The sequence below is a fragment of the Nerophis ophidion genome, linkage group LG14, assembly GCF_033978795.1.
Source record: "Nerophis ophidion isolate RoL-2023_Sa linkage group LG14, RoL_Noph_v1.0, whole genome shotgun sequence".
Classification (NCBI taxonomy): Eukaryota; Metazoa; Chordata; class Actinopteri; order Syngnathiformes; family Syngnathidae; genus Nerophis; species Nerophis ophidion.
In genome coordinates this window covers 49,417,804-49,436,546 of record NC_084624.1, presented here as the reverse complement: position 1 = coordinate 49,436,546, position 18,743 = coordinate 49,417,804, and the positions used below count along the sequence as shown (strand labels likewise).

Genomic DNA, 18,743 nt, shown 5'->3' with positions numbered 1-18,743 from the left:
GACAAGGAAACAAATATGACTACAAATGACAAGGAAACAAATAGGACTACAAATGACAAAGAAACAAATAGGACTACAAATAACGAGGAAACAAATAGGACTACAAATGACAAAGAAACAAATAGGACTACAAATGACAAAGAAACAAATAGGACTACAAATGACAAGGAAACAAATATGACTACAAATGACAAAGAAACTAATATGACTACAAATGACGAGGAAACTTGATAGGACTACAAACGACCAGGAAACAAATAGGACTACAAATGACAAGGAAACTAATATGACTACAAATAATGAGGAAACAAATATGACTACAAACGATGAGGAAACAAATATGACTACAAATAATGAGGAAACAAATATGACTACAAATGACGAGGAAACAAATATGACTACAAATGATGAGGAAACAAATATGACTACAAATAATGAGGAAACAAATATGACTACAAATGACGAGGAAACAAATATGACTACAAATGACGAGGAAACAAATATGACTACAAATGATGAGGAAACAAATAGGACTACAAATGATGAGGAAACAAATATGACTACAAATGACGAGGAAACAAATATGACTACAAATGATGAGGAAACAAATAGGACTACAAATGATGAGGAAACAAATATGACTACAAATGACGAGGAAACAAATATGACTACAAATGACGAGGAAACAAATATGACTACAAATGACGAGGAAACAAATAGGACTACAAATGATGAGGAAACAAATATGACTACAAATGACGAGGAAACAAAAAAGACTACAAATGACGAGGAAACCATAAATAAAATAAACTGATTTCTGCAGGCAAAAATATTAACTTAAATTAATATTCAACATCTTAAAGTGCTTGGATTTAATCTTTTTGTTTGTAGTCATCACGTCTTTTTGTTTGTAGTCATCATTTATTTTTGTTTGTAGTCATCATGTATTTTTGTTTGTAGTCATCACGTCTTTTTGTTTGTGGTAGTCATGTCTTTTTGTTTGTAATCATCACATCTTTTTGTTTGTAGTCATCACGTATTTTTGTTTGTAGTCATCACATTTTTTTGTTTGTAGTCATCACGTCTTTTTGTTTGTAGACATCATGTATTTTTGTTTGTAGTCATCATGTATTTTTGTTTGTAGTCATCACGTCTTTTTGTTTGTGGTCGTCATGTCTTTTTGTTTGTAATCATCACATCTTTTTGTTTTTACTCATCATGTATTTTTGTTTGTAGTCATCACATCTTTTTGTTTTTACTCATCACGTATTTTTGTTTGTAGTCATCACATCTTTTTAATGTAGTCATCACGTATTTTTGTTTGTAGACATCATGTATTTTTGTTTGTAGTCATCATGTATTTTTGTTTGTAGTCATCACGTCTTTTTGTTTGTGGTCGTCATGTCTTTTTGTTTGTAATCATCACATCTTTTTGTTTTTACTCATCACGTATTTTTGTTTGTAGTCATCACATCTTTTTAATGTAGTCATCATGTATTTTTGTTTGTAGTCATCATGTATTTTTATTTGTAGTCATCACATCTTTTTGTTTTTAGTCATCACATCTTTTTGTTCGTAGACATCATGTCTTTTTCTTTGTAGTCATCACATCTTTTTGTTTGTAGTCATCACGTCTTTTTGTTTGTAGTCATCATGTATTTTTGTTTGTAGTCATCATGTATTTTTGTTTGTAGTCATCACGTATTTTTGTTTGTAGTCATCATGTATTTTTATTTGTAGTCATCACATCTTTTTGTTTTTAGTCATCACGTCTTTTTGTTCGTAGACATCATGTCTTTTTCTTTGTAGTCATCACATCTTTTTGTTTGTAGTCATCCCGTCTTTTTGTTTGTAGTCATCATGTATTTTTGTTTGTAGTCATCACGTCTTTTTGTTTGTGGTAGTCATGTCTTTTTGTTTGTAATCATCACATCTTTTTGTTTGTAGTCATCACGTATTTTTGTTTGTAGTCATCACATTTTTTTGTTTGTAGTCATCACGTCTTTTTGTTTGTAGACATCATGTATTTTTGTTTGTAGTCATCATGTATTTTTGTTTGTAGTCATCACGTCTTTTTGTTTGTGGTCGTCATGTCTTTTTGTTTGTAATCATCACATCTTTTTGTTTTTACTCATCACGTATTTTTGTTTGTAGTCATCACATCTTTTTGTTTTTACTCATCACGTATTTTTGTTTGTAGTCATCACATCTTTTTAATGTAGTCATCACGTATTTTTGTTTGTAGACATCATGTATTTTTGTTTGTAGTCATCATGTATTTTTGTTTGTAGTCATCACGTCTTTTTGTTTGTGGTCGTCATGTCTTTTTGTTTGTAATCATCACATCTTTTTGTTTTTACTCATCACGTATTTTTGTTTGTAGTCATCACATCTTTTTAATGTAGTCATCATGTATTTTTGTTTGTAGTCATCATGTATTTTTATTTGTAGTCATCACATCTTTTTGTTTTTAGTCATCACATCTTTTTGTTCGTAGACATCATGTCTTTTTCTTTGTAGTCATCACATCTTTTTGTTTGTAGTCATCACGTCTTTTTGTTTGTAGTCATCATGTATTTTTGTTTGTAGTCATCATGTATTTTTGTTTGTAGTCATCACGTATTTTTGTTTGTAGTCATCATGTATTTTTATTTGTAGTCATCACATCTTTTTGTTTTTAGTCATCACGTCTTTTTGTTCGTAGACATCATGTCTTTTTCTTTGTAGTCATCACATCTTTTTGTTTGTAGTCATCCCGTCTTTTTGTTTGTAGTCATCATGTATTTTTGTTTGTAGTCATCATATATTTTTGTTTGTAGTCATCAGGTCTTTTTGTTCGTGGTCGTCATGTCTTTTTGTTTGTAATCATCACATCTTTTTGTTTTTACTCATCACATATTTTTGTTTGTAGTCATCACATCTTTTTAATGTAGTCATCACGTCTTTTTGTTTGTAGTCATGTATTTTTATTTGTAGTCATCACATCTTTTTGTTTTTAGTCATCACATCTTTTTGTTTGTAGTCATCATGTCTTTTTGTTTGTAGTCATCACGTCTTTTTGTTTGTGGTCATCATGTCTTTTTGTTTGTAGTCATCATGTCTTTTTGTTTGTAGTCATCACGTCTTTTTGTTTGTGGTCATCATGTCTTTTTGTTTGTAGTCATCATGTCTTTTTGTTTGTGGTGATCACATCTTTTTGTTTGTAGTCATCATGTCTTTTTGTTTGTAGTCATCATGTCTTTTTGTTTGTAGTCATCACGTCTTTTTGTTTGTAGTCATCATATGGTCATGGTATACACAGTCCTTTGTCCGTGTTGATGGGCTCATATTGCCCATCCTATTTGAGGCTAAAATATTCTCACTACCGCACATTTGGCTTTGTAATTATAGGTTTAATCATTTATAGTCATATTTGTTTTCTCATCATTTGTAGTCATATTTGTTTCCTCATTATTTGTAGTGAGAATATTTCAGCCTCAAATAGGATGGGCAATATAAGCCCATCAACACGGACAAAGGAGTGTAAATACCGTGACCACGTGATGACTACAAACAAAGCAGATACTACTGGTATTTTATAGTAATAATGTCCCATGTTGGTGTGATATCAAGCAGATACTCACTACTGGTATTTTATAGTAATAATGTCCCATGTTGGTGTGATATCAAGCCGATACTACTGGTATTTTATAGTAATAATGTCCCATGTTGGTGTGATATCAAGCCGATACTACTGGTATTTTATAGTAATAATGTCCCATGTTGGTGTGATATCAAGCCGATACTACTGGTATTTTATAGTAATAATGTCCCATGTTGGTGTGATATCAAGCCGATACTCACTACTGGTATTTTATAGTAATAATGTCCCATGTTGGTGTGATATCAAGCCGATACTACTGGTATTTTATAGTAATAATGTCCCATGTTGGTGTGATATCAAGCAGATACTCACTACTGGTATTTTATAGTAATAATGTCCCATGTTGGTGTGATATCAAGCCGATACTACTGGTATTTTATAGTAATAATGTCCCATGTTGGTGTGATATCAAGCCGATACTACTGGTATTTTATAGTAATAATGTCCCATGTTGGTGTGATATCAAGCCGATACTCACTACTGGTATTTTATAGTAATAATGTCCCATGTTGGTGTGATATCAAGCAGATACTCACTACTGGTATTTTATAGTAATAATGTCCCATGTTGGTGTGATATCAAGCCGATACTCACTACTGGTATTTTATAGTAATAATGTCCCATGTTGGTGTGATATCAAGCCGATACTACTGGTATTTTATAGTAATAATGTCCCATGTTGGTGTGATATCAAGCCGATACTCACTACTGGTATTTTATAGTAATAATGTCCCATGTTGGTGTGATATCAAGCCGATACTCACTACTGGTAGCTTTCATTGAATTTGGGTGACCAGCTGTTGTTCTTGGATTTGGTTGAGAACTTCCTCTTCTTGTCACTGAGGTGAGGTCCGATGATGTAGACCTCCACGAAGGGCCGGAAGCCCTGGGCCCTCCACTTCAGCTCGTTGGCAGCCACCACTGGGGAGACAAGGCGGCTGAGTGTGGAGGCAGAAGTAGGAAGTAGGGGAGATGTTAGTGGGTTACCTTTGATGCTGATCTTGTACTCGCCGTTGGGTTGAGGTAGAACGTCCACGTGCATGACCACCTCTCCCACGCTGTCCACTCCTGAGGCTGCACACACCAAGTCTGTTTAGTTCCATAAATACCACTTTTCCCACAGTTTTCTTCCAATTTGAACTGTTCCTCCATCAGAGCGTTCCACTTTGTCAGGACGTTCAGGAGATGTTGGTTTTCTTTTTATGTTTACTAACCTGAAACATCCCTGGTAATCCTTGTTTTCCCTTTTTCCCCAAACACCTATTCTCGAATATAAATGGTCACTATTTCCACATTTCTCGACTGATTCCAACAGTACCAATGCTAACCCACTCAGCTATTGTGCTATATTTCTTAACATTTCAGACTTTCACAAAATTACCAGGAAATTCCTATTGAAATGAATAGGGATTTTCAAAGTTTCAAAACTCTCCCATTTCTCAACCCATTCCCACATCTACACATTCCATTCATCCTGGACGTTCAAGTCAGCCGCTCCCAGTTCCAAAAAGACCCGCATTACCAGGAAATGAATGGGCAATAAACAAACTTCTACATATCTTACATTTCTCATCCGATTGCAAGCGGTCCAACATCCACACACCCTGGACATTCAAGCCCACATGTGTCCTGGTTCAAACATTTCCCTCACTATCAGGAATTCATCAATCAATCAATCAGTGTTTATTTACAAAGCCCTAAATCACAAATGTCTCAAAGGACTGTACAAACCATTACGACTACGACATCCTCAGAAGAACCCACATAAGGGCAAGGAGAACTCACACCCAGTGGGCATGATTTTAAATACCAGTGTTTTTAGCCGTCTTTTTTCTTTTGACAACTTTTCCCAAATAGTTTTCTTCCAATTTCCAACTGTTCCAACATCAAAGTGTTGCTCTTAGTCAGGTTATTCAAAATATGTTTTTTAAAAATATTTTTATGTTTATTTACCTGAAAAATTCCTGGTAATCCCAGTTTTCCGTAACATGTATTCCCTTATAAAAATGGATACTATTTCCACATTTCCCGAGCGATTCAAACAATTCCATTGCCAACCCACTCAGCACATTTGGGCTAATGTGCTATGTTGCGTATCTCACATTCTCAAAAATGACCAGGAAATTCCAAACGAAGAAGGATTTCTAACCATTCCCCACATTCCATTAATCCTGGACATTCAAGCCAGCCTGTTGCCCAGTTCCAAAAAGACCCGTATTACTCAGAATTACCAGGAAATGTCCTCTTTTCAAAGGGAATATGGGCAATATGCAAACTTCTACATATCCTACATTTTCCAAGCCACTACAAGCGTTCCAACATGCACACACTCCACTCACCCTGGACATTCAAGCCTCTCCCTTCACACACACACACACACACACACACACACACACACACACACACACACACACACACACACCAGTCGATATAGCGATTGTTGCACATTTTGTATGTATTACGTGCATTTCATTGTCCTGGTCCGCCCAAATGTAATTTGCACTCCCTCATAAACACATTATGACGGGACTGTCGTTCCAACTCTGTACTGTAGATGGCATTGTTACTCTGCTTAAACACACCACCTTAGGGACTTTGTTGCCACCTCCACCGAGTAGTCAGACCCTTCCAGATTCTATTAGACTAGCAAAAAATCCAGCAACTTTTCTGGTGTTATTGGACGCTTTTGGAGAGGAGAAAGAAAACATGATCCTCCTTCAAACGAGCCAGTTGCCTCATTAGATTTAAGATGAGACGCATGGTTTCACACAATTCATTCATTGCTCATGGAATGGAAAGGTCTGCACGTACGTTTCTCTGGTGGTGTGTCTTCATTTGGTGTGTAGCGGACCCCTTTGCCTCCATGGACTTAGTGTGCACAGGAAAGGGGGCATAAAAAACAGGATGACAATTAGACAAAACGACAAAAAGCCGTATACAAAATGTGTGTTTTTGTCTTTTCATCTGATACATCTGTGACTTCACTTAAGGTCTGGACTCCTGACAGGGAAACAACAACTGCTGAATGGCCTGCCAAAAGTCACATTTGCAAGTGCTATTAGTTGCAGGTGATCTAGTAAGACTGGGCCTGGTTTGCAAAGATCCAAAAACCAGGCGCTGCACAGCATGGACAAAAAATAAAATAGCGTGTACTATGAGGGCTTTTACCACAAAGACACTTGATCATTTTTCTGCAGATTGACATCATCATGTGCAACCTGTGTGCAAACCTGCAGCACACAATTAGGACAACAAGAAGGTGTGCACACTGACACTTGAGGACATCACCAGCGATGAGTCAAATGCAAACAATGCACAATGGAAGATGTAGGAGATACAAAATCAACAAATAATAACATTGAACAACATTCAATTGAATTAGTTTTAACCAGCCCCTCAAATCAGCCCAGCAGCAATAAAATTATAAAAGGAAATTGCTAAAGAGACAATATGACTAAACATTTTTTTTGGACCATCCAAAAATGTTGACACACACACACAGGTAGGACAGAGGATTCTCTGTCTTCCGCATGGCCGTGTGTGCCACGTTGCACCTCCTTCTGACATGCTAAGTAACGCAAAAGGATGAAAAGCATTGAGCATTCACTTTGCACGTGCTAAATATTTGCATCTTCTGCTCCCATTATTGGGGGTGTTTTGACAATCAGCATATATTCTGCATATTTATATTCATGTAGACAGAGACGCAAAATGGTTTGCACGCCTTAGTCTGCTCACTTTGCACACGTTAAATAGTTCAGCTTTTCCTTTGCACCGGTTTTAGTACACGCAAACCTGCAGTAAATCAGGTCTTGTGTGTTCAATTGATGACGTACTGATCACCTCATTTAAATGATCTTTTTGCGTGTTTCCATGGAGATAACACAATAACTTGCCTCCACATGAATGACATCATATGCCTCAAAGGTGTTTTGTTACGTTGTGGACTATGACAAATATAATGTGAACACTAAATGGTCCCGAGTGTGGGAATGTTGTCTGTCTATCTGTGTGGGTCCTGCCATGAGGTGGCAACTTGTCCAGGGGGTACCGCGCCTTCGGCCTGAGATAGGCTCCGCGAGCCCGAAAGGGACAAGCGGTAGAAAATGGATGTATGGATAATATGAACCCACTTTTTTGGGTGATATAGAAGTGCGATCCAGACTACATTTTAGGTGTGATGGTGCATACTGAATGATACAGGGGCAAGAAAATGCATGTCCAAGGAGTTTTTTTTCTGGAAAATAAGCCATTAAAAAAGCATCAATGAATCACTTGAATTTGTTTTAATCAGCCCCTTAACTCACCCATCAGTTATAAAATGATAAAATGATATTGCTGAATAGCAGATATGGCCGACAGTCCAAATATGTTGACACGCCCACGGATGGAAGATTCTCTCTCCATCGTCTGTCTTTGCAGCGCATTCGTCTTCTTTTCTCAGTTACTGTGCCAGTTTGCACGTACTTTGGAGACGTGCTAAACATAGACACAAAACAGCGTCCGCACTAAAAGTTTCTATTTGCATCTGCTCCTCCCGGCATGATTACAGTAAGTTCTGCACCAACATGGAGACAGACTCGCTGAATGGAGGCATTGAGCAAGACATCAGCACCAGCAGGAGGTGAAGTCCATGCAGCATAACTCACTCAAGCAAGAAAAGAAACATTTCCTCCCTGGACTGCAGTGGAATTGGTCATTTTAATCCTAATGAGTTACATCACCTAGCACCTTTAAATGTACAGTTGTGTGTGTGTGTGTGTGTTGTACCCTGAGCGCTTTGTGAGAGAACAAACTTTCTGATGAGTTTGTCGGTGGCCTGGGTGTAGAGGGACAGGGCATATCGCAGAGAAGCCAGGTCGGGACTCTTCTCCAAGAAGGTTTTCTTGAGGCCCACGCCGCCCGCGTGGAAGTATTGCTGCAAAAGGAGAGCAGACGAGTGAGCGTCCACAGCTCCATGGAAGAGAGCGGTACCTTAATGTTGTCCAGAGAGCGGTACCTTAATGGTGTCCAGAGCCAGCTCGATGACCGCACACTGTTTGGGAGTCAGCGCTTTGGCCTCCTCTCGGCCCATGTGCTCCTGCAAGACGACAAAGATGGTGGTGCTGCACGGCGCTCACGTCTGAGGGACCTTATTACCTTCAGCTTGGACAGTTGGCCTAGTTCCTTGGCAGCATTGAAGATCATCTGCGTGCCCTGCAAGGACACACAAGACGTGACTTCACACACTCACGCTGCAAAAGTCATCCAAGGGAAGTCCCAAGAGGTCTGGATGTGTAAGTTTGGAAAGAAGAAGTGAGCATGTGTGGTGTGCACAGTGCGGATGCTGGTGGTGCTACTTCCATGCTTATAGAGGGATGGTTACTTACAATCACCTAAGGGAAGAAGACATGATGATGAGACAATAATGTCATTGAGGTTTGGATTCAATTCACGTGCTGGAGAAAGTTGGAGATGAAGTAGTAAGAAGAGTTGATAGGATCACACACCGTCTGGTCGGTAAGCGTGGGAAGCACAATGGTTTTCTCCATGGTGTTCATCACCAGTTTCCACAGCTCCTTCAGCACTCTCTTCAAAACCGTCTTCTCACAGATTTTTGCAAACAGCGACAGACTGAAGCAGAAAAGAAAGTGCATGAAGATCCACTCTGACAGCACCTGCTGCTTTCAACACTCACTTGCTGTCCAGGAAATCCATGATGGGTTGCAGAACGTTGTCTGCTTCCTGGACCACGCTGCCGTTGGCCGGTACCGTCTGACCTTTGACCTGTGACAGGATATCCCCCATCTGTCTGACGTTGTCCTCGATTTGGGGTTGGAAGCTGCAGCAGCGCAAACATACAGCTCCTTCTTATCCACTAAGTCAGATGAAATACCTCAAATAAGGGTGAGATTTGATTATTTTCTGTGTCTCGGTGCTAAAGACAGCTGCAGTCCAGCGCTTTCCACCAGCAGCATTATTCTTTATAGTCTCCATTATTAAATGAGCAAATTGCAAAAGATTACGCAACACAGATGTCCAAAATACTGTGTAATTATGCGGTTAAAGCAGATGACTTTTAGCCGCTAATGGTGCAGCACTAATATTTCCTGGCAGTCCTTGACGTCACGCGCACCAGTCATCATTCCGCGACGTTTTCAACAAGAAATTTGAGGGAAATTTAAAATTGCAATTTAGTAAACTAAAAAGGCAGTATTGGCAGGTGTTGCAATGTTAATATTTCATCATTGATATATAAACTATCAGACTGCGTGGTGGCTAGTAGTGGCTTTCAGTAGGTCTTTCATTTGTCAAGTGTGGGGCACAAGTGTTGCTACCAAAAGTAGCATTACTGCTAATATGTAGCATCATTTGAAAAGTCACCTGCTAATAACTGTTTAATAAATACAGTTTTGGTCAATTAGTTGTGATTTCCTTCTCTGCATAAAAGTTTAAAAGTAACATATATGAATGCAGTATGAAGAAGAATGTTTGAATGTAGACACATAGAATCATCATACTGCTGTCATTATATGTGTTCATTCAAGGCTAAGGCAAAATATCTAGATATATATTGTGTATCGCGATATGGCCTTAAAATATGGACATATTAAAAAAAGGCCATATCATCAACACTCACAAGTGTAAAACTACTTTTTCAAAGTAATCATTTCTTATTTCAAGCATGACATAAAAAATCATGACTTTGACACAACTGTGTCTCATATTAAAACAGATGACAGCCAAATGGACTTTGCTGTTTTATTGTCAATGAAACAATAGAAAATAGGTAGTCATATAGAGAAGTACACTTGTTATTAGTGAGATTATACTTATTTGAAGGTATTTTAGGGTTCATTGAGGTGAGCTAATTTGACTTCTTTTGGAAAGTGTTCTTGTTCTATTGGCAGATCATGTTGCTTAGTTTAAATAAAATACCCCTCATTATTGTATTTTACCTTCTTGTTTTTGAACACTGACTTTTTGCAGTGCGTGTGGTAGCAGCTGCTCAGATCACCAACCTGACGGCAAAGATGCGGCTGAGGTCATCCATCACGCTGTTGAGTTTGTTCTGGAGCTCCTTCAGGAAGTCACTGGCTTCCACATTGAGCTGGGGATTATTACAGTAGACTATTATCCACATTGACATGAGAAGAAACGCTCCATGGATGCTACTCACATCTTTGCCTCCCATTGCCTCAAACATCTTCTCCAGCTGAACTCGGAGCTGCTGGATGTTATTGATGATGATGCATGGCTGCAGATAGAAAAAGACATCTTCTTTTCATCCGTCTGCTCCCAGTCGGGCCGTGATCAGTCCACACTATCGGCTTCTTTGGCAAAAACAATCTAGGAGGCCGGAAAAGCTGGAGTTCTGACTAATGAAATCCTCCTCTGAGGCTGTGGTCTCTCTGGGAGTGCTGCCTCCAACATTCAGCTAATTACACAGCCCTAATTCACTTTCAAACACCGCAAAGCGGCCATGGCAATTACACTTGCAAAAAGAGGTCATTTGTGCTGAAATGAAGTTACCCAAAGTACTCAACAGCCACAACACTATATGAGATCTTTACGTCAACCTTCTACCACAGTCATACCTCAATTTAGCTAACTTAACTTTGGCGGTAGGTACCGTCTCGCAGCTTTTGGTTTAGCGTGATTAGGATGACAAGTATTTGGGTTTGGCGTTCATTGCCACACGGACAAAAGATGGAAATTAGCCACTGTCAATATAAACTGTCCCTGTTTTGAAAATAAAGTCAAAGTGAGAAAAAAATGTTTTACTGTCACGCGGGGGTCGCATCTTTATGCGGGGTTGTTCTCCCGGGATGCAGACGGACACCTCCGGACAAAGCGTGAAGGTAGGACATGATTTATTGCTCATAAATCATACACCGTGGACACAGACGAACACGAAACAAAAGGGATGCGTGCCGTTCGCACTTTAAGCTAAGGTAAAAAGCTAGAAAAAAAGAATGTTGCATTCAGCAAACAATGCAGCCAGACAGAGCGTGGTCAGCAAGGTGAACAAATAGCTCTCTGATTAGTGCTGGACAGCAGGTGAGCGTGCCGACCACTAACCAGAGGCAGGTGAACCCAATTAATCCCCATGGAAACCAAAACAAACCCAGAGGTGCACAAGGGAGTCCAAAACTAACAGAACATGACTGAACAAAACATGGATCATGACCTTTATTCAACAGTGGATGTGCGCAGAGATCGACACAATCCTGCCCTCCAACGTTTGGAAGTTGGAAAGTTAACGGAAGACCAAATCAGAAAAAGTAATCGTTACAAATACGTGCTAGTGTCAGTCCAAATACGTGCTAGTGTCAGTCCACATCGCACAAACTGCAGCCAGCCTCCGCGCCACAGCAAGCATCTCAGCCACCGACATTTATCCATAAAAATATTGAGGAGCTGTGGATGCTGTGTTTGAAGTGTTTTCAAGGTAAATGGGTTATACTTGTATAGCTTTTCTACCTTTAAGGTACTCAAAGCACTTTGACACTATTTGCACATTCACACGCCCTAACCACCACCCATCAGGAGCAAGGGTGAAATGTCTTGCTCAAGGACACCACAGATGTGACTGGGATGTGGGAAGCTGGGGGTCGAACCAGGAACACTCAAGTTGCTGACTCAACAAACAGACATCGCATGTCAACTCTGACCTGTCACTCAAATACATCCATGTGCAACATCAACAACAATTTCTTAATTCCTTAGTTTTTATATTGGTTTTATATTTATTTTCTTGGGGGGGGGAAGGGGTTTCAGCCATTGGTGGAGCTAAGGATAATATTTGAATATTCTTTTTAATATAATTGTGCAGCACTTTGGAAATGTGCTAGACAAATAAAGTGGATTGGGTTGTATTGCTTCCTTTTATTATGTGACAGTGTTGTCGGAGTCCAGCTGTGACTTGGCAACACTGGACAGACAGAAACTCACCAACTACATAAAACTACTGTATTTCTTTGTTAGCACAATGGTTTTCAAACAATATGTTCCATCTAAAAGTTGTTTTTTCTTTTTACCTGTTTAGTAACTTGTCATTGTGGTGTTTTGGGAAGGCCAAGCGCAGAATCGATTGGTTTCAATACATTTTGATGGGGGGGCTGATTTAAGATAAGAGTGTTTTGAGTGACAAGCTCCGTCGTGGAATACAATGTGCTCCTAAGTCCAAGTACCACTGGAGTGGGCGTCTCTCATGGAGCTCAACGAGGAGTCGCCAAGAAAGTAGAAATATGATGCGGTGTCGCCACAGACAATTTGTAATATATGCAGAAATAATAAGTTGTCATCACAAATATGTAATATATGCAGAAATAATAAGTTGTCATCACAAATATGTAATATATGCAGAAATAATAAGTTGTCATCACAAATATGTAATATATGCAGAAATAATAAGTTGTCATCACAAATATGTAATATATGCAGAAATAATAAGTTGTCATCACAAATATGTAATATATGCAGAAATAATAAGTTGTCATCACAAATATGTAACATAAGCAGAAATAATAAGTGGTATTATGCAGGCTACAATACTCACCACTTTCTCCTTCTTCACATGGTTTGGAAACTCCTTGGCTATGATGTCAGCATAAGACAACAAGACATTGCCAATGGTCTAAGGACACAAACAGAAAGCATGAGCCCACAGGAGGAATAATGCATGTTGCAGGTGAAGGTCACCTTGGCGAATCTCTTCATGTAGTTGCCAACAATCTGAGGGTCGGGACACTCCAGCTTGCGGATGATTTCGAAGCTCTGATTGAGCTGAGAGAAGACGTCCACCACAGAGCAGGAGAACAAAGCATGCTCGGAGGTGACCTGGAACTGCAGAAGTGGAAGAAAGAAGAAGAGCACTCAATAGAAGTAAAGACCCTCTCTCATCTTTTATTGCCCTCATTGACACATGTGACCTCAGCTCAGAGATGATCAGAGAGTCCTGATGGAGGTCAGTGGCCTCATTCAACAGTCTTGTGTCTTCTAGCACCTTCCACTCACACACCACAGCACAAGCTGACAGCAGCTGGAGCCTACACTCTCTCACACATCTGCAGCTGGAGCCTACACTCTCTCACACATCTGCAGCTGGAGCCTACACTCTCTCATACATCTGCAGCTGGAGCCTACACTCTCTCACATATCTGCAGCTGGAGCCTACACTCTCTCATACATCTGCAGCTGGAGCCCACACACTTGCACACATCTGCAACTGCATGTTGTATGCATGTATAGAACATGATACATCACACATGCATGCATACAACATGATACATCACACATGCATGTATACAACATGATACATCACACATGCATGCATACAACATGATACATCACACATGCATGCATACAACATGATACATCACACATGCATGCATACAACATGATACATCACACATGCATGTATAGAACATGATACATCACACATGCATGCATACAACATGATACATCACACATGCATGTATACAACATGATACATCACACATGCATGCATACAACATGATACATCACACATGCATGCATACAACATGATACATCACACATGCATGCATACAACATGATACATCACACGTGCATGCATACAACATGATACATCACACATGCATGCATACAACATGATACATCACACATGCATGCATACAACATGATACATCACAAATGCATGCATACAACATGATACATCACACATGCATGTATACAACATGATACATCACACATGCATGCATACAACATGATACATCACACATACAACATGATACATCACACATACATGCATACAACATGATACATCACACATGCATGCATACAACATGATACATCACACATGCATGCATACAACATGATACATCACACATGCATGCATACAACATGATACATCACACATGCATGCATACAACATGATACATCACACATGCATGTATACAACATGATACATCACACATGCATGCATACAACATGATACATCACACATACAACATGATACATCACACATGCATGCATACAACATGATACATCACACATGCATGTATACAACATGATACATCACACTTGCATGCATACAACATGATACATCACACGTGCATGCATACAACATGATACATCACACATGCATGCATACAACATGATACATCACACATGCATGCATACAACATGATACATCACACATGCATGGATACAACATGATACATCACACATGCATGCATACAACATGATACATCACACATACAACATGATACATCACACATGCATGCATACAACATGATACATCACACATGCATGCATACAACATGATACATCACACATGCATGCATACAACATGACACATCACACGTGCATGCATACAACATGATACATCACACATGCATGCATACAACATGACACATCACACGTGCATGCATACAACATGATACATCACACATGCATGCATACAACATGATACATCACACATGCATGCATACAACATGATACATCACACATACAACATGATACATCACACATACAACACGATACATCACACATACAACATGATACATCACACATACAACATGATACATCACACATACAACATGATACATCACACATAAAACATGATACATCACACATACAACATGATACATCACACATAAAACATGATACATCACACATAAAACATGATACATCACACATACAACATGATACATCACACATGCATGCATACAACATGATACATCACACATGCATGCATACAACATGATACATCACACATGCATGCATACAACATGACACATCACACGTGCATGCATACAACATGATACATCACACATGCATGCATACAACATGACACATCACACGTGCATGCATACAACATGATACATCACACATGCATGCATACAACATGATACATCACACATGCATGCATACAACATGATACATCACACATACAACATGATACATCACACATACAACACGATACATCACACATACAACATGATACATCACACATACAACATGATACATCACACATACAACATGATACATCACACATAAAACATGATACATCACACATACAACATGATACATCACACATAAAACATGATACATCACACATAAAACATGATACATCACACATACAACATGATACACCACAAGTTTCAGTTTCTCTATTCAACATGTTGGAAAAGGAGTAGGAAGAAGCAGAGCTTATTTAATCCCACTCCTTTTCCTTGACATAACAGTTGCTAACACGTTTGTTCACTTCCTGTTCTCAATGTATCCACAATATGCTCCATAAGTAATAGCATTAAAAATAAATAAATATTAAGTTATATTTCATGTGGTGAGATGAGTAAGATGATGTAGAAAATGAACGGATGGATGAAATAAATTGAGAATGTTTATCATGGTTCTTCTTCTTTGTACTTTGTAAACACATTAAGTTTGAAGAGTTACTTGAAGTGGATCAAAGTACATTGTTTGATTTATTTACTTAATCCATTCCATCATTGAATTCCACATACTGATATACTGAAGGTCTTAAGTGTTGTACGTGCATACAAATGTTTTAAATGACATTTTTCTTCTCATGTTGTATTTCTCCTTTTTTGTTGAGAAGAATTGTTGTACATTCTTGGCTATACATAGACACGCTAATTAAAAAATTAGAATAGTAATAAATACATACATATTTATACCCACATATAAATATACAGTCCTGGTCAAAGGTTTACATACTCTTGTAAAAAGGTGAGGTCTTTAATCCCTAGAACACCATGCCTACCGTCAAGCATGGTGGTGGTAGTATTATGCTCTAGGCCTGTTTTGCTGCCAATGGAACTGCTGCTTTAAAGGGACAATGACAAAGGAGGATTAGCTCCAAATTCTTCAGGACAAGCTAAAATCATCAGTCCGGAGGTTGGGTCTTGGGCGCAGTTGGGTGTTCCAACAGGAAAATGTGGTAAAGGAATGGCTAAATCAGGCTAGAATGAAGGTTTTAGAATGGCCTTCCCAAAGTCCTGACTTAAACATGTGGACAAGAAACAAGTCCATGTCAGATAACCAACAAATTAAGCTGAACTGCACCAATTTTGTCAAGAGGAACGATCAAAAATTCAAGCAGAAAAACAATTTCCTCATTTTCCCAATCGGCACTCCGAAGCAAAAATCGATCGGTTTCTTTCCTTTGACTTTGACCAACGACGATTGCTACATGTTATGTATAATGAAATGGGCCTTCAGAATCCAGTTAACATGGCACATGCCAGAGAATCCTGGGAGCATGACCTTGGAGCACCTGTACCTGCCGGGCTGTGAGACTGCTACAGTCATGCTCTATATGTGCTAGGCATGGCCTACTACATTATTCCCCAAGCGGAGCGACGCCTGTAGTCGATGTAGACAGTACGCAGCTGACCACTGGCATATGTTCTGGACCTGCTCAAAACTAGACTTTTTGGTCTGCTATGTTTGACACTCTCCATGAGACCAGAACACTAATCCCCTGACTGCTCTTTTTGACGTTCTGCGTGTGGACGCTTTGCCTGCAAAATATATTAAAAACATAGATATATTTCTTTAGATTGAACGTATCTTTGCATGTATTCATGTGTGTCGACATCAGTTACTGGCACTAGGGGACAATTACCTTGGGAACTGAGTGGGTGGGTAATGTAAGGCTTTGGTTTATTACATATTGTAAAAAGTGCAGATGTCTCAACTTGTTGTTGCCATGATTCAATTTGCTGTATTCTCTGCAAATTTCATTAAATATTTGGAAAAAAAATATTCAAGCAGAAGCTTGTGGATGGCTACCTAAAGTGCCTTATTTCAGTGTCAAGGGACATGGAAGCAAATATTAACATTGCTGTATGTATACTTTTGACTTTGCTCACTCTTTCAGTAGAGCCATAATAAATTCATAAAAGAAGCAAACTTCATGAACGTTTTTTGTGCTCCAATCACATCTAAACAATCACATCACAAAATAATAAGAGGTGTAGAAATGATTGAAAACTCAAGACAGACATGACATCATGTTCTTTACAAGCGTATGTACACTTTTGACCACCACTCTGTACACACACATGTGGTTTGTGCAGCCCTTTGAGACACTAGTTATTTAGGGCTATATAAATAATCATTGATTGATATATAAATATATATGTGTGGGAAAAATCACAAGACTACTTCATCTCTACAGAACTGTTTCATGAGGGGTTCCCTCAATCGTCAGGAGATTTTAATCAATCTCCTGACGATTGAGGGAACCCCTCATGAAACACTTCTGTAGAGATGAAGTAGTCTTGTGATTTTTCCCACACATATATATTGCGCTCTACCACGGTATCGAGCACTATTCTCTGGATAATCCAATCAAGACATATATATATATATATGTCTTGATTGGACATATATATACATATATATATATATATATACATATATATATATATATATATATATATATATATATATATATATATATATATATATGTCATATACATATATATATATATATATATATATATATATATATATATGTATACAGTATATATACAGTATATATACACACACATATAGTAATTTAGGGCTATATAAATAATCATTGATTGATATATATATATAATTTGTATATAAAATGACCTGCATGGAGGTATATATATATATATATATATATATATAAATTTATATTTATATACATAATTTGTATATAAAATGACCTGTATGGAAGTATACATTTTGGTCCATACGGCACAAGACCACATTGAAAAGAGCAGAGCACTGAGATTAAACCACTATGTCCACCACATTTGGAGATAATCGGATAAAGTGTGATGCGTCAAAGTAATGGCTGCATCGCCTGATACCGTCTTCTATTTCATGTCCTATATGAAGTGTTTCCTGGCCAGCAATGTGAGGCAGTTTGCAGAAATCAGAGCAACTTTAGGATGGAGTGCTTACCCCATCCTTTTTGTCCCTTTCCAGTGCGCCGTGTAGAAAATCCCTCGACACTTCCTCATTTTCGTCCAGCCACATAATGACAAATGGCTCAAACCATCTGCAGGGTGAAGACAGGCCAGTATTAGTCTTTTACTGTAAAAAATAGAAGTATTCTATGAACGTAGAA

At 38.5% G+C, this 18,743-nt stretch overlaps 1 protein-coding gene across 1 annotated transcript in view; it reads right to left on the bottom strand.

The window, feature by feature from the left end:
- Nucleotides 1-18,743, bottom strand: part of LOC133568796 (protein unc-13 homolog A-like) — a 52,635-nt gene that overhangs the window by 2,557 nt on the left and 31,335 nt on the right. Inside the window, exons 29-41 of the mRNA XM_061920940.1 lie at nt 18,578-18,674; nt 13,328-13,471; nt 13,185-13,262; nt 10,803-10,880; nt 10,645-10,733; nt 9,321-9,464; nt 9,133-9,256; nt 8,783-8,839; nt 8,643-8,723; nt 8,414-8,561; nt 6,455-6,511; nt 4,631-4,717; nt 4,408-4,564 (exon numbers count right to left, since the gene is read on the bottom strand). Of these exons, the coding sequence (XP_061776924.1) occupies nt 4,408-4,564; nt 4,631-4,717; nt 6,455-6,511; nt 8,414-8,561; nt 8,643-8,723; nt 8,783-8,839; nt 9,133-9,256; nt 9,321-9,464; nt 10,645-10,733; nt 10,803-10,880; nt 13,185-13,262; nt 13,328-13,471; nt 18,578-18,674 (1,341 nt within the window). The remainder of the gene's footprint in view (nt 1-4,407; nt 4,565-4,630; nt 4,718-6,454; nt 6,512-8,413; nt 8,562-8,642; nt 8,724-8,782; nt 8,840-9,132; nt 9,257-9,320; nt 9,465-10,644; nt 10,734-10,802; nt 10,881-13,184; nt 13,263-13,327; nt 13,472-18,577; nt 18,675-18,743) is intronic.